The sequence below is a fragment of the Enoplosus armatus genome, chromosome 6 (assembly GCF_043641665.1).
Source record: "Enoplosus armatus isolate fEnoArm2 chromosome 6, fEnoArm2.hap1, whole genome shotgun sequence".
Classification (NCBI taxonomy): Eukaryota; Metazoa; Chordata; class Actinopteri; order Centrarchiformes; family Enoplosidae; genus Enoplosus; species Enoplosus armatus.
Genome location: NC_092185.1, coordinates 3,758,678 through 3,785,684, shown reverse-complemented (window position 1 = coordinate 3,785,684; position 27,007 = coordinate 3,758,678). Strand labels below are relative to the sequence as shown.

Below are 27,007 nucleotides of genomic sequence, written 5' to 3'. Positions count from 1 at the left end.
TGTCTTGTTGAGGACGCAGGAAGGCTGGCCTCGTGCTCCCCCGGGTCGATGACAGGTCAGAAAGGTTGGCCGAAGTCGATAAGGTCAGCCCTATAGTTCACGGAGGACCCCGTCGTTTGGCGATGCTTGAGAAGGTCAAAGATTGATGATCTATGTACATTGAGTGAACAGTCCAGTGTTTGGCAAGTACATACAGTAGTCCTTCATCACCTCACGGCTTTCTTCTTTGCTCTTTCTCTCAATTTCAGAGTCTTTTTCCACCCGCCATTCTTCCCTCCATTTTCCTCTCTCAGGTGCAGCAGTCTCGCTCCACGTGGCAAAAGAGGGGGGATTGGGTTGGCAGGGACGTCGAAGTGGAGGGGTCGGATGAGGAAGACGAAGAGGAGGAAGTGGTGGTGGTGGTGGAGGAAGGTGCGAGGAGGGAGGGGTAAGGGCTCATCTTGTCGATGTTGACGTAGGTGGTGTTGAGCAGGATGTAGTGCTCCCCGCTGAAGCTGGAGAAGATGGCGGAGATGCGTGACACCAGCTCGGTGAAGGAGGGCCGCCGCTCCGGCTTTGGATGCCAGCACTCGATCATCACCGTGTAGCTGGAGGGAGGGGAGAGGAGTCAGGACTAAAGGCAGGCAGGGACACCAGAGGAGAAAACGGCTTCCAAATATCTTTGGCATATTTCAATAATTACACAGGTTAATAGGTAAGTAACAGCGGTACTCATATGGGTTCATTTCATAAGGGCATTTCATTGACAAGTCTTACTTTTTGTGAAGCACTTTAGCAATTTTGCTTCTGAAATAGCAACTTAGACCGAACGCAACACTAAAATGAGTCAATGAATCGATTCATTTATGAATAATGTCTGTTTTCCTCCTGTTGAGTTTCACTATGTTCTGTATTTTCTCTTACTTTCATTTGAGATATGTTTTGACTTTTAGTTTTCCTGTCGCAGCATGAAGTTCTGCTTCTGCTCTCCTCTTATAGTATAGTTTTTCCGTGTCACAATAAATCATCTATTAGCCACCATTTGAACCTGGAAACAACTTTATGTTTTCAACTTTATCAGACGTGCTTCATTCATGCCGCAATAGATATTAATAGTTCATTTAATCACCCAGTAGTCCACAAGCGTACTGTAAGTTATTCCTCCCCAACCGCTGTTATGCATATCAACTACTAATTATTTCAATGTGTCTCAAGATAAGTTTGACTTTCACACCAACAATCAATCTTTTTTTATCATTTTTTGCAACAGAACTCTTCACCCTGTCAGAAGTTGACACCTCTGATATTGCCATTATTGTTTTCTTCCCCTGACTTGGCAGAGCCACCCTATCACGGTTAACGATGAAGAAAAATGACCCCATTACTACACATCCGACGTTTTCTGCCAGCGACTGCTAACATCGCAACATACTGTGAACCATCAGGAGTGAAGAATTGCGGGAATGTTTGCAGACATGCATCACCCCCTGATGTCTCTGTTTAATTTACAGCCTCTGCCTCCCGCACCTGAACACTCCCACTCCACATGCAGTGTAACGTGATGTCATCTGTACGGTATGAGATCACGCTTGGCATTCGTTTCACAGGACCAGTGGGTCAGAGGTTAATGGATAAGAACAATTCAGACACCGTAGTGTTAAGTCAGTTGATGTGTGTGCTGTATTGACACTGAAGTACTTTCCTGTGACTTGATGTGACATTTTTATATAAATAACTGTGTGTTTTGCTTCTTTCTATCACTCATTACGCACACAATAGAGGTTGCTCTTGTTTTAGGAACATCAGGTAGTGGCAGCATCTTATATACATTTTTCTAAAGATTGTGAATGAAGTTCTGTTCAGAGCTACCACTACTTTCAATACCAAAAAGTCTGGTCTCACCACAGCAGGTCAGTAGATTTTGCCTGGCAACCTCTGATATGAACAGATCCAATGAAAATAAAAAAAAAACCCAAACTATGTTGACAGAAAACTCAAGAGGAAAAAGAGCACATCTCAGCACTGCCAACAGTCTCCTGTAGGACGGGTGCTCTGTAGCAGCAGCACTTAGCTACCAGAGCAACAAGTGCTTAGCAACAAAAAGAGACAAAAAATAAATACATTTTCCATTTAAAACTTGCTTTGTGTTTTGTGGTAAAGCAAGAAAAGTGACTTTTATTTGACCCACAGCTGTGATGAGATGTCACGCTCCACCTAAGAGACTGAGGAGCTGTGTGTTTGAGACTTGCTGAGGTAGAGGATGGATGATATAAACTTGAGTGGTTTTTATTTATGACTTCCATTGCTTATGCAGCTGTTTCACCCTCACAGTTTTTTTCCCTGTTGCTCTCTCCTGATTTCAGACTCACGATGTATTTAAGTGCAGCTCCACAGTTTATCACTCGCACTAACTGAGGAGGTGAATGACAGGTGAAAAGTATATATGTGAGTGTCAGTGTGTGTGTGTGTGTGTGTGTGTGTGTGTGTGTGTGCACTTACAGGGCGTCAGGGCAGAACTCGGGCTGCAGCAGCCTCCTCCCCTGCAGGAGGAACACGGTGATGTCGAAGGAGTTCACATCAGAATATGGTGGGGCGCCACGGGTCATGAGTTCCCATAGCAACACGCCAAATGACCACTATTGGGATAAAACAAGAAAATGAACTCCTTATCTCACTACTGTCTTATAGCACACTTTTATGACGTTATTTACAGAAGTGAGATAATATCACAATTCTCCGTTACAATGTGACCCCTCACCACGTCAGACTTGGTGGTGAACTTGTGTGTCTGCAGACTCTCCAGAGCCATCCATTTGACGGGCAGCTTGACTCCACTCTTGTTGTGGACACTGTAATATTCTTTATCATAAACGTCTCGAGCCAGGCCGAAGTCCGCCACCTTCACTGTGTAGCTCTCATCCAGCCTGTCAGGACAAAGAAGAAACGACTCCTTAACTTTGTTTTTACAACTAATCAACTCAGACCAATTCTTTCCTTTTCTCTTCAGTTCTTTTCCAGAACAATGATCTCTTTCTCACCCTCTTAAACTTGACTTTCTATTCTTTAGCATTCTCTTGTATTCTTTCTAAGTATATGAATATGCAGTACTATGCCTCAGTTATATTTTAGTCTTGATATTGAATGAATAAATGTGAACTCACATGCAGTTCCTGGCAGCTAGGTCTCTGTGGACAAACTTCTTGCTGGCCAGATACTCCATTCCTCTGGCCACCTGCAGCCCGAAGCCCATCAGATCCTTTACTGTTGGGTTCTGTAGGAAACACAACCATCAGACGACCGGGAGACAAACAACGGCTGACTTGGTTTGAAGTCATTTTTATATCAGCTTGTGCTGCGATCTATGCAGATGCAAATTTCACCATAGCTTGAATATATGTCTCAATATGTTCTGCAAGAGCCTGCGAATAAATCACAACATGCATGCATCTATCTTGTGTGTGCCCGTACATGTCCCTCATCGCGGATGAAGTTGCGCAGGTCGCCGTGCTTCATGTAGGGCAGAACCACCAGCGGCGAGCCCTCTGGCGGCAGGCAGATTCCCAGCAGAGAGAGAACGTTCGGGTGGCTGAAGTCCTTCATGATGATCCCCTCCTTCAGGAACTGGGACACCTCCTCCAGATCTGTGATGCCTTCACAGAAAAAAACAAAACAAAACACATGACCAATTTTGGAGATAAAGAAACAGTTACGTTCTAGAGCAAGTAAAGGGCAGGAAGAGGTGGTGCTTTTATTGAAAAGACCTCAGGCTGCAGTGGAAGGCAAAGAGCAACTCTGCTGCACTGACATCAGCAAGAAGGTCATTCCTGGTATACCTCTGGGAAAAAAGGACGATGATGGTAATCAAGAAAGCCCTCCCCGAATATCCTCACCCAGACCTGACCCACAACAAACTCCCATTTGCCAATTGCATCCCTGCCTCTGATGTCCCGCACTTTAGCCCCACTGACTCTGCTGTAATCTGGTTAGAGATGGAAGCTCTTTAGGCCTGGAGAAGCCAGCTGACTGGCCTTCGACTGAGATTAGACCCCAAAGATAGAAAGAGATGACATTTGATTTCAATAGCCTCAATTTGAAAGTTAAAGATGAAAATGACATTACTGCTGAGTGGAGGACGGCTATTCCTTTCTCTATCATACGCAAATCATTCTGGAAACACAGTATGTGTCTTTGGCTCTTCTACTTTCAACTGTTTGTCTTAGTAATAGTTAATAAAAGCATCAACTCAAGGTCTCAAATATAACAAAAGAACAATAAAAAACAATGACATGGTGCCCTGAGAAATCACTAAACCTAATAAAAAGGTCCAAATCCCAGAGGACAAAACCTCATCCCACTGTGTTGGTAGCTCCTGACTGCATTGAGCTTTCCTCCATATTACTCCAGCATCAATCTCCCAGGTCCAACTGACAGGTTACACGATTAGGGGGGACCCTAATGCCGTCCTCACCATCAGACACTCATTCATCACCATCAACTCAGCCAGAAAGGATTCAGGGCTCTGATGAGATGAGATCCTTAATGCTATTGGAGCATTGTGATATCATACGAAAAGTATGCAATATAAGCAGACGTAGGATGGAATGATTACGGTTGGATGTGGATATGTTTGGACGAGGAGAGTACGTGTCGAGTGTGTGCGTTCTGAGGGAGTGCTGCATCCCTCCATCTAAAAACAAAACATTGAACCTTAACGTCAGGAGGTCAGGCGCACTTTGTTCAAACTTAGCTCAAGTTACATAAACATGGCTGTCCAACAGTCAACAAAGACGGCAAGTTAGATTTTTAGGATGTCATGATTTAAAATCCCATTTTTTCCAGTGGAAGCAGCAGCACTCTGAGCATAAAAGCAGTTCTTCAGCAACACTCTGCTTCACATTTATATATTTTTTACTCACATTTATCCCAGTACAACACCAGCTTTAGCAGCTTTACTGGAGATGTCTGGGGGTGAAGCTGAAGAGGTTTTGTGATGCTGATTTTTTACGTAGCTGGTCTTGTAATAAGTTAAGGGGAAAAATGTCACTTTCCTTATCTCTGCAGGGTCTGGCTGAAAAAGGGGATTGTACTTACGGTTCAGGGACTTGACGGCACAGTGCTGCTTCTGCCCGTCTGGCTCAAGCAGAGTTCCATGGAAAACACAACCAAAGTGACCTGCAGGTTACAACATGATGTATTAGTCAGAATTCAGTCAGCATCGTTGAGTTGAAAAGCTCGTGTTCAAACCTGTGAAGTCCTTTCTATAACATTTCTTCACCCCACACAAAATAAACCTCTCTTAAAGAGGTCCATTTTAGACACACGAGATGCACTACTTCCAGTCTTAAAGAGGTCCAGGTGTGAAGCAAGTGGCAGCCAGTCAGTTGGCAAGAATCAGTTGATACTTCCGGATGTTAACCGCCGATTTCTTGCTTTGTTTTTCCCTGTGTGATGCAGAGGTTTTTCTACTGAGTACCTGTCAGTAAGGAGTTGCCCTCCATGCAGGTGTCCTGACCAACCAATACGAGGCACCTGTGCACCCCATAAACCAATGATTTAATCACAAACCTGGAAAACATTTCCATTGTTTGTTAAATGTGATGATACTGTAATGGCTTACTGGAACTCTTGAGGCCCAAGCAGAATAGACTGTTTTACGCTTTGTTGGTGACACTGCAGCACCACCATCTGAATTTCATCATGACAAAGAAACATCACTAGAGCATGTACATTTATTTTGGCACTGCACAGAGGTACGCTGAGAGCTACCGACAACCAGCTTCCAATTCCTTGCATGCGTGAACATACTTGGCCAATAAACTTGAATCTGATTCTGATCATATCTTCCACGACCTGTTGCTTAATGTACTCAAAGTTTCTAAATCTTGCCCATAAATGGTAACAACTGCATGCACCATTCAAATAACCAACTTAGTTTGCGGGAAGACATTGCTGCCGATTTTTGGATTTTGTGCAATCAGCATCCTTCATTTATATCTTGGCTTGTTGAGGCCTTCTTCTCGACAGAGCCACTATGATTAAGATCATGCGTCCTGCCAGTTGGCTCTGTGATCACAGCAGCTCCAGAAATCAGATAAAAATATTTTCTGTCCACTGCTGACACATACAAATTAAAGTTTGGAGCAGAAGAATGAAGCTGATTTCATTTAGTGCATGCAGCTCTTTAAGCACACTGCTGCATGGAAAACAACTGGCTGGTTTGAAAACAAGTATGTCTGACTCTTCTATGTGTGTTTTGCCTGTTTGGACACCGTTAACAGCTAATTCTGATTATCTTAAATTACCATCATGTTCACACTAAATCTGCCCCCTCAAGTAACCCAGTATGAAGCTTTATTCATTAATACCCCACGCGAGCTAATAGCCTATGCCAAACCCCCTTGAGTTATTGTGCATTTTATTGAATTATATCTCTTAAAACATGAGAGCTTGCCCCAAACTAGGAGGGGTGCAGGAATAAAATGAGCGCGGCGTTCTCCTATCACGTCCTCCCAGATGGCTGAGGGTGTTGGATTACGACACCCAACAATGGACCCTGGGAATACTAGCTGTGAACAAATCACCCTACGCCACTTTAAAAATCCTGCCTCAAAATCCAGGCTCTTTTCTTCAGGGGATAATTCAGCCGAGGGGGGCAGAGGGGTTTCGGGTCTTTCTCCTCTTAATGTTGAATTTGATCTGTGGGTATGACCCGCCTACTTAAACAGCACAATATGAGCTGATTTTGTGTCCTCATGTCAAGCTTGTGGTTTGATAAAGCAGGCGATTAAGCTCTTAGTGGGCGACTTTAGCTTTTGTATAGCTCTACATAAATCCCAAATTTAATCTAAGCTCGCTGGATGATAGTATCACTCAGACATCAGCTACAGTCCCATCATGAACTGCTTGCAAAGAAATAATGTTGTTATTATTCCTCATAGGTCAGAAGTCACAAACATGAATTTTTCTGTTCTGCATATATGCTTTAAAAGCTTTGACACAGCAGTTTGTTTTGACTGGATCTTTATATATAACATTTTCAACTAAATAAATGTCTGCTTTGTTACTTTATTTTCCACATTAGCAGCCACTAGCTCCTTCCTGGAAAAACTCCTTTTTTGCCAGGAAATGCACAGGACAAACATTTCCCCTTGTTTAGAGCAGTGCTAAAACACTGCAGTGAAGTCCAATGAACCTCAAATATCTTACCAAAATAAAAAAACATTACCATTTGACAGACCAAGTGATATATATAATATTTAAAAATGATCAGTAAAGAAATTATCTCTGTGACTGACCTCTGCCGATGACCTGGTTGAGGTGGAGAAGCAGCTGCTCCCTGGCGATCACCACGTGCTGCACCTCAGTTAGCAGGTCTGGGTGGAGGCAAGACGGGTCGATGTGTACCGGGGCCATCAGTAGGGGTGACACCAGCTCGCCCTCCATTCCCAGACCCATCCCACCTCCCAGTGCCCCTAGTCTGGGAGACAGCAGCTCCCCGTTGCCCCCGTAGATGGGAGGAGCCCGGCATGTCTCGGGCCTGTCGGTGCCCTGATCTGGAGACGCAAAGGAGATGGAGGGGGTCAAAGGTCAACGACTGTATCAGCGGGGCCTCCAGAGGTCAAGGTGTGTTACATGATCAGAAAGGGACAGCTACAAAGGCAGAGAGCAACTTGACACTGTGATGGAGCGTAGCTGAGCTGGAAAAACAACGTTTCTGATTTCTCCTCTGATGCTGTTAGTGGAGCGAAAATAAATGCAAAGAAACCGCATGCAAAAATATCTAAATATTATTCCAAAAACAGAAGACAGAGAGGACTTGCAGACATAATGGTGAGCTCAAATATGAATTTATATATTCATATTTATATATGAATTTCCAGCCACTGATCCTACACCCCAACTCTCCCTGAGGACAAGCGTCAGTTCATTAGTAAGTCAACCTTCTCAGATTTTAAGCCTTTCAAGTCACTTTTTAGCAGCAGGAAAATTGCTTTGCCCATCACACTCAGGATCATAATACATGGAGCCCCCCCTCACGCCCTCAGGATTCAAGCTTAGGAAACTGGAACTACAGGTGACTCTAAAGAGTCCATCAAAGTTTTGGAAGATTGGCCTGTTGGTCAGCATATCTGTGACGAGAACACAGACTCCAAAATCATCCACGTCTCACCGCCAGTTTTTCTCACACTCGAGTGATTTGTGTTGGAACACGTCAAAACTACATTAAATACGACATGACAGTTGAACATCGGAAATGCTTTTCCTTTCCTCAGGAAGTGAAGTGACAGGAGACTGTCTTCAGCTATCAATCGCTCTGCATCGACAGGCCACATTACGCAAAACCTGTTATTACCATCTATCTATCTTTGCATCGTGCTGGTAGCCTTTTATAATTTAACATCTGCAAAGTTCCACTAGTTAGTATTTTTCTAGTAATTAATCAAATCACTACATGTAAGGTGAAAGGGTTCACTGGCACGGACAAAACCACAGAGAATTATCATTTATTCTGCAGCTACATGGAGCTTTTTTACCCTTTTTTAGTATATTGTGATGGTGATGAAAACGTGCATTTCTTTAAGGCTACAAGTGTTAGTTCAGAACATGGAAGGCATGCTGGCTAGCATAGTGTTCAGCCGCGCAGGGAGGGCAGCAGGTAGATGGGAGGGAGGGAGGTGGGATGTGGGTAAGAAGATGTCAGGTGGGGTTGGGGAGGGGCTTATCTGGTTGACCTACCCTCCAGCAGGGTTGTTCTATAGTCGACTGACTCGTGGGAGACCATTTCGTTAGTGGGGCTGACGCTCCTTGCGTTAGCCAGCCTGTCCAGATGCTGGATGTGACCCCGGCCATCATACCACACCTCAGACAGATCTAGAAGTAGAGGGAGGGGGGTGAAGAAGGAACGATAGAGACATAAGGGGATAGGAAGTGCGTAGAAGGAAAGAGAGAGAGACAGAATGATGAGACAGAGAGCAAGTGATGGAGAGAGAGTGAGACGGGGGGGGGGGGGGGTGAGAGAATTACTAAGAAAGGCAAAGCGTTTCACCAGTGCGCCCCACACACGAACTTACTGTAAACCCACCAGCAAAAACCCCAAAACAAAACCCAGCAGACACACATGCACACAGGTTAGAAAAGACACACTGAACTCCAGTTGCAAGTATGCAAATGTACAACACACACACACACACACACACACACACACACACACACACACACACACACACACACACACACACACTCACACACAAACACACACATTAAGGATAACACACCAGGGCTGGGGTCAATTCACTTTTAATTCAAATTGTTCAAAATATGAAAACTTGAAACTACGATTGACTTATCATTGATACACTACATAATGTATATTATATTTTATAGTTTAATCTCTCTCTGTTATATATATATATATCTTTTCCTCTTATTTGTGAGAGGTAAAATTAGGTGTATAGTTCATTCTGACTTTTTAGTCTTTTTGGTTATAATTTACATATTCTCCTCTGTTCACATTTGCCTGATGGCAAGCTATTTAATATTCGCTCAATTTGCAAATATTCTAACCGGACTGGACCTGCCTGGAGAGTCTGATTAACATAATATTTGAGAGCAGATAACATTACGAAGGACTGTGAAATCAATGCCAGTCTGTCACTGTCTAAGATTAAAGCTGAGTTTAGGATGTCAGAAGTGAACTGACCTTTGACCCCATCACCCCCAACCTACCGTCCCCTCTCTTACCATCAATGTGTTTATTCCTCCTCCACATGAGCAGCGATCCCAGCAGCAGCAGCAGCAGGCTGACACACACGCAGCCCACGATGAGGCCTGTGTAGTCCTGCTCCTGGGCCAGCGTCACCTTGCCCAGATGCCTGATGGAGTCCGCCTGCCGCCACTGAAAGAAGTGAAGGGGTTTGGGGTGTCATAGAATGAAGAAAGATCATTTTAATAACGCTAATGATTACTATTGAACTACCCTCCAGCCATAGGGAGGTCAGAGGTACCTGGCAAACATTCAGTGTAGAGGTCTGACTGATTTGGACTGGGTTGAGATGTGGGCATAAAGTAGATTTGGGTCCCAAATATAAATTAGAATTTTAACACTGAATCTTAATATTAAGTATTGCTTAAAATATTTAACTGAAACATGTGCTGCATGAATGACATGAGCAGGTCAGGACTTGCCAGCAGCGATAGCAACAAGTGTTGTCCGATAAAATGTGAAATGGTGAGCAGTCATGCCGTGAGCAGCAGTGTTACCACTCTGAGAGCAATCAAGTGCATTACAGCTGGAATTAGGCCGCCTTATTGCAGAAGGATGGTTAGATATGGGTTGCCTGTTTACCTAAAATTGTATTACTCTGTAGCACAGAGCCAAAACACTGTGTCACTGTCTGAGCTCTTACAGACTGCACTATATGTAACAACTGCATACATGACACGTACAGTATGTCACGCACGACATATGTGGTGGTGCCCACGCAAGCATTTAAAAGGCATGAAACTGGCATTCAGACATATGGTATGCAATCACACACACACACACACACACACACACACACACACACACACACACACACAGGGGTCTGTTGCCACAGTCTGGAGGCAGATTACATCAGTGATATTGCTTCTGCCATTATTAAGTTTAGTGGAAATGAGGTTTCTACTGCTGCCTGCTGCTGCAGATGGGATGGTGTGTGTGTGTGTGTGTGTGTGTGTATTTGGGCATGTCTGCAGAGGTAGGGGATATATGAATGTGTGTGTGGTGTAGGTTTGTGGAGCTGAGGGATATTGGCTGACAGTCCCCTGAGATAAAGGCTTTCCTCTGAAGACCAGTTCACAAGTCAACAGCGATGAGGCAGATAACGTCTGGTCTGGAGCGTCTAATATTAGTCTGCATCATGAGGGTGAGACATTTCTCTTATCAAACTCTTACAACCAACCAGGATGCGTGGATGGTGTGTTGTCGCAAACAAGGATGCTACATTTCTTGAGGAACTCCCAGAACACAAAATATGAGTTGCATTTTTGGTTTGAGAGAAAGGAAATCTGTGATGTGAGAGATTTAACAGCGCATATAATCAATGTGTGAAGTCTGTTGCAGATGTGAAATGACCCACTCAAAATACAAGTAGTCTTGCAGTGAGCACAGCATTCTGTGTACTTTGTGTATAGAAATGGGTCTTTGTACCTCTTCTACGATGGATTTCTCTCTCGACAATTGTTGAATATCGGTCCAAAAAACCTGATATTCACTGTTGATGTTCTAGATGAAACACTGTCAAACTGCGCTTTAGCTGCTGGGATGTTGACATGGGGCTACGGTGTGGTGCGGTGTGGGCCAGTTATCCACAAAAAGAATTAAAATACACCAAACAAAGAAATGGACGAAAGGCAATTCGCTTTTTTATCCCCCGACTGGAATTTTTTTTACGGAGTACGAACCACAAGCTATAACGCCAGTATGGTTACATGTATTTAGTGACTTATAATACATTTAATGGTGCTGTTAGATTTTAAATTCTTTAAACTTGTTAAGCTTTTTAAAGTGTAACACCCTACAAATAAAGTTGCCTTGCCTTGTAACCACACCCAACAATGACGTCACGGGGTCCTGGAGTACACTTGTGCATCACCTAACATTTTACTTTTTTTAACTTATTTTTTACGTGTTGTATGATCACTGACATCTTTTCACAATGTGAGTCACAGGCGTTAAATCTATCCTGTTTTATCATTATCATCATTATGTGTGTGTGTGTGGGGGGGGTATACCTTACGTCCCCTTCTCACGACTTAGAGGACGCTTGACTTATATTCAAGTGACAAGACAGCTGGATGCTGAGCCCTTTCACTCAACACACTGTGTAATAAATTCTCCCTGCGCTGGTTTTATAAGGGACTGCATTAGGACAGGAGAGGTATTGAAGTCTCCTGTAAATGATCTGGAACGCTGAAGGAATGTGGTGTTTTCCACGTATTTCCCAGAGCGCAGAATGAAGAGCTCTGTATGTGAGTGATCCTAAACTCATAGAGTCAAGTCTGTCTGAACTTTCTGTTTCATTTTTGCCTGAATAAATAAAAAAACAGGAAACAAATTGAACAAAAGTGATAAGATGTTATCAATTTAAAACTAAAAAAATAACCATGACTAACTAACTAGGTCTTGCACATACTCCATCCATCTGTCATCACTGTGTTATGTTGTTGCTGTGTGGCGAGTCGGCCTCTTCCTCCTCAGAAGCAGGTGCTGCGGTACGATGATACCTTTTATTGCTAAAATTCCTTCTGTGAGCCTGATAATACAAACAGAGGGGAATTTTCATATAAATGCATTATAAGCGGCTTTATGGCTCTCTGCTGTATCACATCCACTTGTCTCAGATCAGATGTTTGATACAGAATATCTGCCTCGCTTTCAGACATGATCATTCTTGGCATTCATAGAGTTTACAAAAGGTAAATGCAAACGCCATCGCTGCAAGAGTCATCCGTCAACTATTTGCATACCGTTTCTTTTCTTTGTTCTTCTCTTCAGAGGGATAATGAACTAATTCACTAACATGCTACTTAAATTAAATTAAATTAAACAGTTCACCGCACCACTTCAAACACACTGAAGCTTTTCTCTGCTGTCAACATACAGAGAAGCTGGAACAAGACATCTATTGAGTGGAGAGAAGAGGGTGTGTGTGTGTGTGTGTGTGTTGGTTGGGTGTGGATGTGTATTTGGGGTGGGCTGGGTGTCTCTATAAACAAAAGTCTTAATTAAAGAAAGTGTCTTTGTTGACCAACTGCTGCACAGGTGTGAGTGTGTAAGTGCGTACACCTTTGTATGTGCACCTGTGTATGAATCTATCTATACATATAGTTTGTATGTGTGAGTATGTTAATGTGTTTGAGTCGACATCGACGTCCTTCTTTTTGTGTTTGTGTCAAAGTGCAGATCTTAACCTAAAGAGAGGAAATAAATTAATATTCAAAACTGACCACAAAGAGCTGCTGAAGAACTGAAGGACAAACAGACCGTTTTCTGCTTGTAATGCAAACCGAAGTGTCTCGGTATCTGTAAACTGCAGCTGCGTCTCACCTCCACCTGCAGCTCCTTGGCGGTGGCGGCCTGCAGCTCGGTGGGAACGGTGCACTCCAGGGTGTTTCCAACCAGAATCAGACTCTCACAGCTGTGGTTGGACACAGTCAGGACCTGACACTTCATCGCCTCCCTGTCCATCCGGTCACCCTGCGGTGGAGGGAAGAGAGGGAGAGGGTGAGATGGAAAAGAATAAAAAATCACGGAGCAAAGAGTGACCAGACAAAGCCTTAGGAGGAGCTCTGTGTTACTGGCCGGCCTTGAGTCACTGTTATGTAGTGGGACCCTGTAGGGCCCTTAATGTGTGGATACTGTGTCTGTATGGCGCGCATTCCTAAAAAGATTTGCATTTAATCAAATTACAACAGACTAAGTGGCACAAGAATTTACATTACGTGAGGCCCAGTATTTCATTTTATATGGACATACACAGTTCAGATGTGAAGGTGCTAACTGCTGGTGAGGATGGCAGAGTGGGAGGCTGTTTTTCTTTTTTTTTGTTTTTACCAAGACCCCCCTGGGAGTTTAATCTGGCCCTGTACTTCATTATAAATCAATCACAGGCCACACGAGTGTGTTCTTCTTTCTCAATTCACAGACCTCCATGCTGGAGTCCTGAACATTCACACTCTTCAAAGTTTCCTCGTGCAGCTTTTAAACTATTTATAGGACTTTTAAAAGCCCAGTAAGTGAGATGGGCGTACGGGTGACAAAATGATATAAATGTTTATTGTCTGAAGCCGTATGTTCTCTCATCAATCTCATGGCTTCTTTAGGACTGGAGTTTGGAAACAGACGGCTTCAAATGTGTTGAATGAGTGTAGAAAACATCCTCAGTGAGGTCACACTGAAGCAGATTGGGTGCACCAGGCTGTAGAGGAAGGTCTCGCCTCTTGAGTTCATCATGATTCACGGTGATCGAGAAGACCGAGCATGAATCTAGATGGTTGCTGCTGACATGAGCAAGACAGAGCGACTTATTTTCTGGTCTCGTGACCCCTAGTGGGAGGACAACAAACACCCCCTCTGAGATCTGACTGGAAGCACACACACAGAAATTTACCCCACGTGAGTGTGTGTAACTGAGTTAATGAGTGTGTGTTGTTTGACGGGAAGCTGTGAAAGAACAAAGCGGCCTAATTTGTTCTTTTTCTGCACTCTCAGACGTGTTCTTGTTCCCTTGCTTTTGCTTCTCGTTCATTTTTGTTTCTCTGATTCCATCTCTCTCTCACACACACACACACACACACACACACACACACATACATAAACACACTTGTTTGAGTGCAGCAGAAGGCAATAAAGAGAATGATCACATTCCTTGCGTGACAGCTTGGGATTTTCCAATTTGACACAGAGTGGAGGCTCGCACCTGTTCCTGCACTCTCTCTCTCTCTCTCTCTCTCTCTCTCACACACACACACACACACACACACACACACACAAACAGCCCCGTGGCAGTCTACAAACACAGCAACGTAAATTCACCCATTTGCCTGCAATTAGGCCACACACAAACTTCAAACTTCCTTATTCCGTGTGTTTCCCGGCCGTAGGCATGACAATACTGTGCATACAAGAGAGTCATTAAAGTTATTAAAAACTGTGATAGTTGGAAGAGAGATGCTTCTCAGTCTCTCGTGACGTGATCACCAGCGATAAGAGCCTGGCCACAAGCCAAAGTCAGCAGCCTGGGTCCTTCATGTGCCGCCATAGTGTCAGTCAGAGCTAAATATTCCTTTATTTGTCTGTTATTAGCAGCCATTTTGGGGCTAGAGTTATCAGATGGTGCTAAATGAGCCCAGCATTTGCCCTTTACTGGAGGCTGTTGCAGGGCAGGGTTATCAGATGGCGTTAAATGTGGCCTGTTTCGGTGCGATGCCTGGTACCATCCCCCCTGGGTAAAAAACTGTGGGTTTGTCTGGGCTGAAGGGAGGGATGAAGGGGGGATAGAGGTTGGGTTGGTGGTGGATTTAGCATCGGGGCCAAGGTCACGTCTGGGAAAAGAGAGAAAGAAGAAGAAAAAAAAAAAAAGCAGCCAGGATCCCCTGCGAGAGGCTCAGCACAGCTGCCACAAACCGTCGAACTGCAGTCAACAAAAAAATGAAAGAAAGAAAAGAGGAGAAATATGCATTTCATTGTGTTTCTAAAACAGGCTCTGGGGAACGTGGTGGCTTGTTTGAAAAGCGGCATTAATATGTCAAGAGCTTTGACCTCGGCAGCCAGAACAATGCAAGTCAACAGAGAGAATACATAGAGAGGTACAGCAGTGGAGAAGGGATGGGGAGGTCGGGTGGGGGGGGTGTAAACGATGGGAAACAGACGCCACTTCCTGTTTTTCTTTCAGTATTGTTTCCTTCCCAACTTGACCTGCACTATGGACGGCTGTACATCTGAACGGGTGGACTGGGAGGCAAAGTGCAGCAACCAGCAGAATGAACCAGGGTCTGTAACTTACATCTCTGAACTGGAATGAGTTAAAAAGTCTCACAAATCCTACAGTTTTGCTGTTCTGTGAGGCGCTTCTTACTTACTCTTTTGAAATTTGCTACGGCACATAAATAGAGATTTTCTTACTTTACAACCTTAAACTGGACGATTAGAGTTTCTGCTGGTGTCTTGAGTTTCTGCACCTGTTCCTGCAGGTGTCTGCTGGAGTTCGACTGAGCTAGACTTTCTTTACAGTTCTCTAAACCTTTGCTGTATTTATTTCAAACATTAAAGTAAATAAAAGACAATGGAATTACAGCAATAAGTCAGCCTTTTTAGCATTATCATGCAGCGACTAAGACTGAGGATGTTTACTGTAGTCTCACCTTGAGCTCCACGATGCTCTTGTTGTCCTTGGAAGTGAGCTTGGGGTCCTGGAAGAGGGGGTCCTCCACGTAGATCAGGTCCCACTGATCCGTGGAGTAGCCGTCCAGGACGAATGCCACCTTGGTGACGACGGGCGGCTGCAGGGCCAGTTTGGCCAGTGAGGGCGTGGTGCACTGGATGGACGTCCGGTTCTCACCGTACACACAGCTCTAGAGAAGAGAGGCAACACAGACCGACCGTTAAAAGGAACTTGATGTTTTGATGTGTGCAGGGAAGTTGGAGAGCAATGTCTGGGTGGTCACACCTGTAGGTGCTGCACCTGAAGTGAGGAACGAGCACCCATCTTCTACTACTGAATGATACCTCAGTGAGGCCTTGTATCTTTCACCACTAATAACGTCATGCTATGTGCACACATATACTTCCTGTGAGAGTATGCATTGCATTTTGAGCGCGCACAAACCATATCGCAGTTCAACTGGCGCTGATCTCAGACCAACTTCTTGGTGTGTCTCCGGGTTGGGAAGAAGCATTCACATTATTGCTCACATTATTCACTCAGTCAGAAGTAGAACAACCACGCAGTACTCCTCAGTTTGGCAGATTCTTTTATACTCAACACATTATATGAGACACCACCTGTTCTTAGTCACTGAGGTGTTTACACATGTGGCTGGAGGGCACAACAGTCAGGTTTGAATTGGCCTTGTATTGGCTGCTCATGAGGAACATCTCTGTGAGATCTGGACTTCATGTCAGCGTTTGCTCATTTGTTTGTGCAGTTATTAGGGGCAATTCAGCATGCACTGTTTAGATGACACAGAGCCACATAAGGGAAAACAACTTGTGCAGAGCAAAGTATGGTAGAGGTCACGTAAGCACTGAGCAAGTATAGGCTGGTGTGCAGGACACTCAGATACCAGTTGGATACCAGCAAATAGCTCAGTGGTTTTATTGAAATATTTGGTCTGAAACAATCTCCTTACAGTTTATCAGGATATGATGATATGAATTTCATCAACTGGCTCGCCACAATATATCTTTCTAAATTATCTGCATTTAGTTTTGGGCAGAAACAAAATCAAAAATCAAAATGAAATAGATCAGAGCTTTAAGTACAAACCAGGTTATTTGTGGCTTGTGTATTCCAACACAAATGCAAAATACAGCGTCGAGAAAGGTTTGAAATTCAACAAAAAAAAAAACTCACACTCCTACACACTGTAGTAAAGTCACTGAGCCGTCCACAGTTATACAAACAGAGAGTAGGAGGAAGTTTGGGGAGGGAGCCGTCTTGCAAGGGAACAGAATCCAAATGGGGGTGTTACTGGGATCCGGATCAGGGGCAATGTTCCCAGAAAAAACAAATCAATAGACAGACAAACAGGATATGGAAAATAAATGGGTACACTAATCTGAAAGCTGTTGTTGATATACCTTGACAAGCAGCAGTAATTGGAGCAGTTAATAGTGATTATAAAATGATCTATTATCCTCTTTTCTACCAGTTTCATGCTTCACAGCAGACACCTCCCATTTTAGTTTATCCAGACTCCAGGATTTAGGTTCCATATTCCTGTGGTGTAATCTGAGGTGAGGATAAAAGGAGGATGTGTTTTTATAATTATGGAGATTGTGGTTTATTCATCAAGCAAAGCAAATATCAATGTGAGTGATACAAAAACCGTTAAAATGTGTGACGGCATCATACTCCTCTGAACAGGTGCACTCTGAACAAACCAGAGTCATTTTGGCTTTACATGAGAGATCAATGTTGATGTTTGTGCTGCGGTGTCCATTGATAGTGTGTGTGTTTGTCTTCTGGGCTACAAAGGTAGACGTGTCCTTGAGTCAATGTCCCATGAGGACAGGAGGTAGGGAAAAAAAAAGGTGCTCAGATCAATGCGCCTCTTGTAACCTTTGAACACAACAAATGCCACCTTCACACTCCTGGTTAGTGAGTGGGCGCTTACATAGTTGTTATTTAATTGACTCATTTACAAAGCATGACTGATACTGAGAGAGCAGGGAGGGAGGGGTTTGGTGTTTAGGATCCCTCTGGACATACTGGCTATAGCATAGATTAATAAAGGCACAGACTCATGTAGTTTTTGTCATTTTGTCCTGAAGAGCTGTGTTCCCCTGAAGAACCACTAGCAGCACCGAGACATGCCGTACAAGCAGCTTAACTAGCAAACCTCCGACAAAAGTCTCCCATTCTAGTAGCAGAGTTAGAGTGGTATGACACGAAAACATGCAACCTGGTTTTACTTACATTGACAAAAACCTCAATGTGTTATATGCAGCAAAGCACTGACCAGGCTTGAAAACAACTTTCCTTCTCCTTATACTCAGCAAACCTACTGTTAGTCTTCTAAAACCCTGTTATAGAAGCCACAATCAGCCTTAAAGACAGACTGTGGCTGTAATTACTGTAGCTTCCTTTCAGTTACTTTACTGTGAGTGATATGGTCCTACATGAACACACCACCAAGTTACTGGGGAGATGTCACTGTCAACGTAATCTGATCAAACCACACCCACACAGTGTATGCAGATGAGCTGGGTTTTCAAATGTTTAACTCTAAATAACTAAGGATGTTTTATCGCTAACTTAAACTTTGATTGTTGCTTACTTTGTACTGACTATTTAATGTTATAAAGGAAAACTTAATTCGATTTAATTTGATCTGCCTGCTGTTGCAATAATTCTTATGCCAATAGTTGATATTAGTTGGTTGCACTTTCTTGTCCAATACTGCTCATTTCATTAGGTTTAGTCCCAACTGCACTTCATTTATATTTTCATTCTATTTTCATTTTGTGAAATAAAGCAAACTGGGTGGCAGCCTATGTGGACCGTGACTTTATGACAAAGGAGGAATGTGGCCCTGAGGCTAGACCAGTTGGGAACCTCTGCACTTTGGACTACGGCCTGTGAGGTTTGTTATGCCCCCAAAAAAAGCTCAACAAACTGGTTGAAATCTGACTTCCAACACATTGGCTGATATCTGACTCCCCGGAGAGCCACTCTGACTGCAGCAGCAGCGGCTCTGTCGAAGTATTGCTGAAACTTCCTCATACACTTCCCGATCTGACTCCCCAGTGAGCTATAGCAGCCCAGATGGACACACACACGAACACACACTCAGAGTTACGCGCATCCGCCAACGCCTCAACACAAGCATAAAGACATAAACACATTTAGAAACGCACACATGCATGCATATTGAATGCGCGTGTCCATGTGTGTGAGGGTAGCGCTGGGTCGCCTAACAACAGCAATCCAATTAACCTCCGTCCTCCACACACCAATAAGGAGCGAGTGGAACTGGACTGTAGGGTAAATCCCCCCCTTCTCCACCCCCTCTCCCAGGGGGGGCGGCGAAAGGAAAAATATCCTGTGAATTAGTGGAAACCTCAGTCAGTTTCATTGTTCAGTGGCTGTCTCCTCTTATTTAAGGGAGAGGAGGTGAAGGGCTGTAGGTTGGGAGCAGCTGTAAATACAATCGCTCGAGGAGCTGGGCAGCGAGCGGGCCGAGAGGTTTACTGCGGGGTGATGAGAGAACCAGCGATCCCAAAAACCTCCGCCGTCCCCGAAGGATCATTAGTGTAACAGCCTGCGAAAAAGCCAAGTCATAACGGAGCTCCCACGTACAGAAGTGCTTGTCAAATCTACAGTGATTTATACCAGTGGAGTTTTCTGCTGTTTCCTACCATGCTGTGTTGCATTATTATTTACTTTGGATATAAGCTCTCCAGTTCAGCTGCGTCTTTGCTTATTAACTTGATTTTTTAGGTGTAAATTTCACTCTTTCCTCTCTCGCATCAGATGTTTTTGTAACTGCACATAATGTGTTTTGCATCTTTTTCATAACTTTATGCTTCCTCTGTTCCGTTTCACTTCCGTTTACCATCGTGCGAATTCATTATCATTCAGTTTGTCACGTGTTAATCAAAAATCTGCAAAATCTCCGAGCTGTAATTCTTTGCTTGGCCTTGTTTGACAACATACAGCCACTTTTTCATCAACTGGAATAATGTCCCATGAGGACTTCTCATGATATGCACATAACAATACTACACGGCACATGAGGGTTGGGGGGGAAATTGATGAATTTTGCTGTGACGTTTATACTGAGATAACGCTCTCTTTTGCCATTTTGTAATTGCTGTCAACGTTGCACATCACTTAGTATAACTGATTTATATCAGTAGTGAATTCACTGAATTTTTGCATCACTGTGATGATGTTTCACGTTTTTATCTAGATTAGACAGACGTATTAAAGTTTACGTAATTCATTTGTTTTTCATATTAATGCCACTATGCAATATTTATTCAACAGGTTTGAAAGGATTTAAAACTTGGTAGAAATGTCTTAAACCTCAGAGCGAGAAGTAACCTTTCAACAAAACACTGCCAGTCTGATGTGTTAATATGACAACAGGTACCTGTACTGTTTCACACTGATACAGTTATTTTCTTGTCTTTTGACTGCCAACGAGCAGCTCTACTGGAAGCAGGTGGAGCTTTGAGGCACCTTGACTGCTGACAGACGGGAAAACATAACTTATTCACTTTCATTCGCTTCCTTCTCTCAGATACCTCCCAGCTGTGGTGGGTATGGGAAAGAAAAGAGGCTTCATGAGACGTTCAGGTGTCAGCTGGTTGGACTTAGCCCACTGGGATGAGATAGGACGAGGACTCTGACACCAAACAAGCCAAATTGTGAATGCAGGCGACAGGTGTCTGGCTACAGCGAAGCCTCCAGTTAAACCAAACTATCTGTGATGGTGCGGCCACCCGGCAAAGCAGCGCTGGAATGAAGAACTGAACTCCCTGAGCTTTGTGAGTGATCTGTGAAAATTCACAGGTCACTTTTTTGCTGTTTTGTGTGTATATGCAGCCCCCCTTTGGCTTTGTGACCATGCCAGCTTTTCACAACGGATCGTAAAAAAAACTCTCTTTCATGTTTGTGGGAAAGCTGAGATTGGCTGAGACCAGGCTTTACTGGAGATCTGAGAAGCAGATATCAAGTCAATGCGGGGCGTTTTTTCTTTTCTTCATCCTCTGGCTCCAGCTGAGAGCCCTGAACCTCTGCTGTTGACTTTCAGCAAGTCTTGGTTTCTTCCTCTCCCCAACCTGCTTTGGTGTGAAGATCTCATAGATTCTTGTCTGACTGGAGAACAAATTTCACCAACTGACCTGAACATCATTCGGCTGCTGTGGCTTCTCATCGGAGAGAATAAACCGATCACACGCCCGTCGTTTAGCTTTATGAACGCAGCTCTGGAGGCATGACAGACTGGCTCACGTTACCCAGAGTGCCGCTCCGCTGGCGTTGGAAACCTCTGGGATGTCCGTTTGTGAAAGATCCTTGCCTCTATTTTGAGGGGTTAAGACAATAAGACACTTATACTGTCCCTTCCCAGGCTGAGCCTTAACTCATCCCGTTTACTGGAAGGAATTTAACAGGCGACAGCTGGGGCCCTACGGGGCATGATCCCATCCTAAATCATTAGTAATGATAGCCTTATTTTATACAGGCTGCTCGCTTCATGCTGTTTCTTTCACTCCAGGAAGCTAGAAATTTGTTTTTGCCATTCCTCTCTGGTCTGTTACTCCAGTTTAAAATGAACAATAAACTATCAGGGTTTGCTTCAACACGCTGTATTTCAGTCTTCCTGGAGCCGTTCGTTCATCACATCTTAAAAAAGAGGGTTTAAAAACATTTTCAAGACTCCCAGTTTGCATGGTTTTAAACACAGTCACAGCATGTGTGTTATTGACGTGAAAGTGAAACCCTGACTACCCTGGAGTAAACTCACCACGCTGGAGCAGCAGGTGACACACACAAAATTCACTGAATGACCATACTCCTCTAAGATTACAGCTGAAATTACACCCAGTAAGTTTAGCCGTAACTTTCAAGCACAATTCAGAATAAGCCGAAAACTGAAGACCGTATTTTTGATCATTTTTTAATTTGACAATAGAACTTTCAATTTTTGTAATTTTTCAAAGCCATAAAAAAGTGTTTTGTTAACTTATATTATACCTTTGACACAGAAAATACTTGTTTCTGATTGGCTGGCAGGTGTCACCTGAAACACTGTTCCAGTCTGTTAACTTGTGTTCTCAACCAGTGAGCAAACTGCAGGTAACCACAGCGACGGTGCTTCTGCTACGAACAAACTTCACTTCAAACGCAGTTTCACTTGTTTTTGCTGGTGTTCAGTGGCCATGGTGTAAGAAATACATAAAATATCAAAAGAAGTCTCACTTTTTTGTATATCAGGACAATTCCAGAGCATTGTATGTAATATAAACGACTACATAGCTTTAAAATAAGCAGTTTGCATGGCCTTTTTTACTTTTATTCATCCAGAGAGAGAGAGTTGATCATCTACTATTGATCCAGAATTTCCACTGGAGCAGTTGGAAGTTAAGCGCTCAAAGATGCCTTGATAGCAGCTGCGTAGGGAAAAGGGAGGTGGTAGATTCAAATCCAGATACTTGCCAGATGAATCTAGGGATTCGAAACAGCAACATTTTTGGATCGTAAAGCTGATTCCAGAGCCATCAAGCTGCGTCTGTTCGCGCTGTTTGTGCGTAACGAAGCCTGAGCTCCCCAGAGACCCATCAAGCGCTGACCTGAACACAGGTCAATGACCAGGGAAAGGGAAACTGAAAGACGAGACACTGCGAGGAGTGTGTGTGTGTGTGTGTGTGTGTGTGTGTGTGTGTGTGTGTGTGTGTGAGAAAGACAGGAGAGAGACAAACACGGGCAGAAAGAGATCAGCGATGAAGGGATGTGAGATGGGAGTCCTATTCCATTATTCCATGTTCTGTATCAGTGTGTGTTTTTACTGAGCTTATTATTATCATCTCCTGACTGAACCTGCAGCAGCGTGTGCTTCGAGCTGACAGATAACATCATTACAAAGCAATGCTTGTTCTCAAACCGCCTCACAGGCAAACATCACACACACACACACACACACACACACACACACACACACACACACACACACACACACACACAGGGAGAACAACACACTTTGTTTGTTATGACTCACTAAGAAATGTCACCTTCACTATGAAAGAATATATTCTCCTAAGAAGCTACTTCTAATCATACACAAGCTGTTAAGTCCAACAAAAATAGTGGAAATATTTAAAATCACGTGAGAAAAGGTTTTAGCAACTTTTCCTGTTGCCGTATATATTCAGGACTTGATAAGAGGTTAAACGATTTCTTTAAGGGAGAATTGTACAGTTCAACTGATAAAAAAAAAGGCTCCATTTCTCTCTTTTCTTTCAAAGGATGTGGTATCATTTCAGCAACAACTGCAATGAAACCCAAGCTGTGAGACCGTTATCCAAGCGCACTATAAGAGTGGATCAGAAGGTAAGTTCACATAGAGGGAAGCCATGGTGGGTAGTTTCTGTGGTCAGTATTATTACTTCAGACGGACGTTGACTCTAGTCAGTAGTGTTGCACAACACCGGCCAAAGGAATATTGTTTTTGTTTTTCTCTCCTGAATGTTGTGTCTGTGTTAGGAAGTGGACGTCTCGCTCGTCCCATGAAGTTTTATATTCTGTTGTTGAAGTCGTTCCAAAAACAGAGACAGAGGGAAGCACGGTAAAGTCCCCGTCTCATACAACAATGCATTAAGATTATTTCAACCCGATGCCAACAGAAATCAGCTTGTGTGAACAGTATCTTGATTTGAAGTGTAAGGGAGATCTCTGTGCTAGAATCAAGAAAAATATAACTTGAAATACTTGAAACACGCCATTTTGCAGCGAAAACAAGTCTTCTTCTGCCAAGCACTGGCAGATCACCTGTTTTAAGAAAATAAAACTTTAAAAACTCAATGAGTTGATAGATTTTTGCAGTGAGGAGCGTTCTGTGATCCTTCTGTTCAGGTAATGCAATATATAAGCTACAGGTGTCCTAATGCCTGGGATCAGTCAGTAGCACTGATGAAACCTCAAAATGTCTTCATGACAAAAAACAGCAAGCGCTGTTCCATTTGACTTATGACCTGGGTGACATTTTATATGCATTTAACACCTTTTTAAGGCCTTTATAATTAAGCTACATCAATCGCAGACATTTTAAGGGCCTGCAGACAGCGTGGTGAGTGTCAGGTTCGCATAATATAAAACACCTCTGAGCCGTCGCTTTAAAGGCCAGCCTGTCTAAAGGAGTGATGACGTGCTTCAAGCATGCATGCGTGTGTGTGTGTGCAATAAGTAGAATAAAGTCTGACGGAGGTGAGGCGAGCCAGAGCATCCTAAAGACCTCGTTCTGCCTCTGCTACTGTGTCAGAGGTGACAGCTGGATCATACAGATCAGACTGTGGATTTTCCATTTCCTTTCTTCTCATGTTTGTCTGACATTTTAGCTCTTTTCCATTGTCAAGAGCTCTTTTATCTTTTAGATGGTTTTTGGAGGCGTTAGTATGTATAATGACAATACCATACATCGGACAGCGAGGTATTTGAAAAAAAAAAAAAATCCCCCCTAAAAATCCATTTTGCCTGCTGTTCATCATGGGATATTTGTAATGGGTCTGTTTTTAACCATATAGACCCAGGATATAATGTGTTTTAACTGCATTTCAGGAACCGCAAAGATTAAAACAATGGTTTTATTTACAATGTCGCTTTGATGTTTGAACAGGTGTTAGAAAGGAGCGATGCAAGAGACAGACTGACACGCCAGAAAGGAAAGTCTAAATGATCTTTTCATGGTTTGATTAGTGAATCAAATTAAGTTTCATATAATTTATCTCGCTCTTATTTCTCTCTCAAATGTCGTGTCAATGTTAAAAGCAATGTTGTGGCGATGAGGTTTGTGGCTGACCTATCAGCCTCTTCCCTGTTAACCTAGAAAGCATGACCACTGTAGACGGGTCGTTTTTCGCTTAAACTAGACTCAGATGGCGCAAACGTTGTATTCCAAATGATGGATATGTCATTTTGGAATATGAACTCACCACATGAAACACCTCAGCGTCCTGACCGGTGGTGAGGACCATCTGGGGCTGGAGGCCGGACTGGAGGAAGAAGCCATGAGCCGCCACCGTGCAGCCTCCGCTACAGTGAGGGGGATGAGAACGGATGTCGGTGTCAGCATCAGACAGAGACACAGTAGATCCCCGCTGGGAGGGACCTGCTGTTAGCGTTAGCAGTTTAGCCACTCGTCACCTCCCACTCGTTTCCTCCTGCTGTAAAACTAAAGCATTAATCTGTCTGGGCTCATCCACAAGTATTCTCAGTCAAATTCGCCCTCGCTTTCTCTCTCTTGTGCATCCTTTTCAGGCGAAGGAACATGCAACAGCTCCAATTTGAAGGAAATGAGTTCAGCGGTTCAGTGCTGGCCACCGTGCAGATGTGGATCGGCACTGAAATATTAGACTGAAAACCCCGTTCTGAGTGAATATAACTCTGACCTGACAAAGGAGCGTGAAGGCTGGATGCTGTTGATGATGGGATCTTGGTTGTAGGTGAACAGCACTGGGGCGCGGCGCTCCACCGAATCCACCGTCAGCTTCACGGGTTGCTCGGAGGGAACAGCGTGTGGAGGCGTCTTACAGGTCAGCATGCTGGACGACAAGCTGATGGTGGAGGTGGGGGAGGGGGGTGGTGGTGAGGGGAATGAGTAAACACACAGGATATATTGTTGTGTTAGTATGTACAGTGGTAGCCATTGTCCAAGCCCCTATTCATGCATTTCTCTTGCATTAGTCCTGCAGACGACTCCTGATTATTCCTGAGCGGGAAACGAGACAGAACGAGGAAAAGAGCGAGAAAAATAAGCGGAAAAGATAGAAAGAAAGAAAGAAAGAAAGAAAGACCCGTGACCTTGAACAAATCTTCCAGTTCATAGACAACATTTTCTGTAAAATTACTGAAATGTCATGGGACGTTTGAGAATGTGTAACAAAAACAATCCCTCTCCAGTACATATGTCCAGTGCAGAGGCTTGACATGCTAACGTGATTTGAAGAGCTTTTCCTCTCATGCAGTGGGGTGCAGGAAAATGAGAAGAAAAAAGAAAAAGAAACACAAATAAAGTGAACCGACCTCTGGATCTTACAGGCTGCTTTCCCTATCGTCACCTCTCGCTTGTTTCCAGTATCCAGGAAGGCTCCTCTGATGGTCAGCATGGTGTTTCCGGACTTCGGCCCGAATGTCGGGAAGATTTCGTAGATCACAGGGTCCTGGACGCAGAGACCGCCAGAAACTTTCAATAACAGTGTCTAATGTTTAGATACTAGTTCTTCATTTAAATTTGTTAAAGTGACATTTCTCTGTGTTGACCACAAATACAGCATGAATTGAAGAATACAGATCAATCGTGGATAGACTGTTTTCAACAGCAGCTTTGAAATGAACTGAGCATACACGCTGACTCACTGTAAAGCGTGTGCCATTATGTTTTCTTTTTTTAAACATCATCTCAGACAAATTGATTCATAAACCACTACACAGATTTCTGCAACCAAAAAGACGGACGGGTGCCATTCTTACCACAAAGGTGAAGCCCTCCATCTTGGCTACCTTGTGGCCACTGATGACCTTCACTGTGTGTCCTGACGGGGTGAAGTTCCCACTGAAAACTGGGGAACACTGCATCTCAGTCCACCTAAACACAACCCCCCCCAAAACAACACACAGACTAGGCATTATACCCTGCCACAGCCACCCAGCATTTATCCTAATTCAATGATCATCTACTGCCCTGCAGTGATGCACAAGGCCATCTTCATCTGGGATTGGGTGGGCTGTGTTTTTATTTTTTTCACCAATTTGTAAGGAGGCTGTTTGTAGCAAAAGGGACTTTTGAATGGGACATGGGCCCCCGTGGACTTGGGAGAGAGGAAAGTCTGGAAACAGCGATTTTTCCCAGCAATTTTTCAGTTAGTGGAGTCATGTGTTGAATGCGGCAGACTGCAGGAGAGGGGGTGGGGGGCTTCTTAACATTCTTCCTTCAACACAATAACCCCTATTAAACCTGCTGTGCCCCTATAGGACGCCAGTGTACGGGTCCCTTTATCTCGTAAACACCCAACACTTAACGCACTCCTCTCAGATACTGCGCA

At 43.8% G+C, this 27,007-nt stretch overlaps 1 protein-coding gene across 1 annotated transcript in view; it reads right to left on the bottom strand.

The window, feature by feature from the left end:
• Positions 1 to 289: 289 nt before the first annotated feature.
• Positions 290 to 27,007, bottom strand: part of met (MET proto-oncogene, receptor tyrosine kinase) — a 56,807-nt gene continuing 30,089 nt past the window's right edge. The window contains exons 6-20 of the mRNA XM_070907339.1: positions 26,436 to 26,550; positions 25,989 to 26,125; positions 25,355 to 25,519; positions 24,899 to 24,998; positions 15,886 to 16,095; positions 13,070 to 13,219; positions 9,721 to 9,874; positions 8,716 to 8,850; positions 7,275 to 7,532; positions 5,071 to 5,151; positions 3,448 to 3,629; positions 3,141 to 3,250; positions 2,738 to 2,903; positions 2,479 to 2,615; positions 290 to 587 (exon numbers count right to left, since the gene is read on the bottom strand). Coding sequence (XP_070763440.1) covers positions 290 to 587; positions 2,479 to 2,615; positions 2,738 to 2,903; positions 3,141 to 3,250; positions 3,448 to 3,629; positions 5,071 to 5,151; positions 7,275 to 7,532; positions 8,716 to 8,850; positions 9,721 to 9,874; positions 13,070 to 13,219; positions 15,886 to 16,095; positions 24,899 to 24,998; positions 25,355 to 25,519; positions 25,989 to 26,125; positions 26,436 to 26,550 — 2,398 coding nt within the window. The remainder of the gene's footprint in view (positions 588 to 2,478; positions 2,616 to 2,737; positions 2,904 to 3,140; positions 3,251 to 3,447; positions 3,630 to 5,070; positions 5,152 to 7,274; positions 7,533 to 8,715; positions 8,851 to 9,720; positions 9,875 to 13,069; positions 13,220 to 15,885; positions 16,096 to 24,898; positions 24,999 to 25,354; positions 25,520 to 25,988; positions 26,126 to 26,435; positions 26,551 to 27,007) is intronic.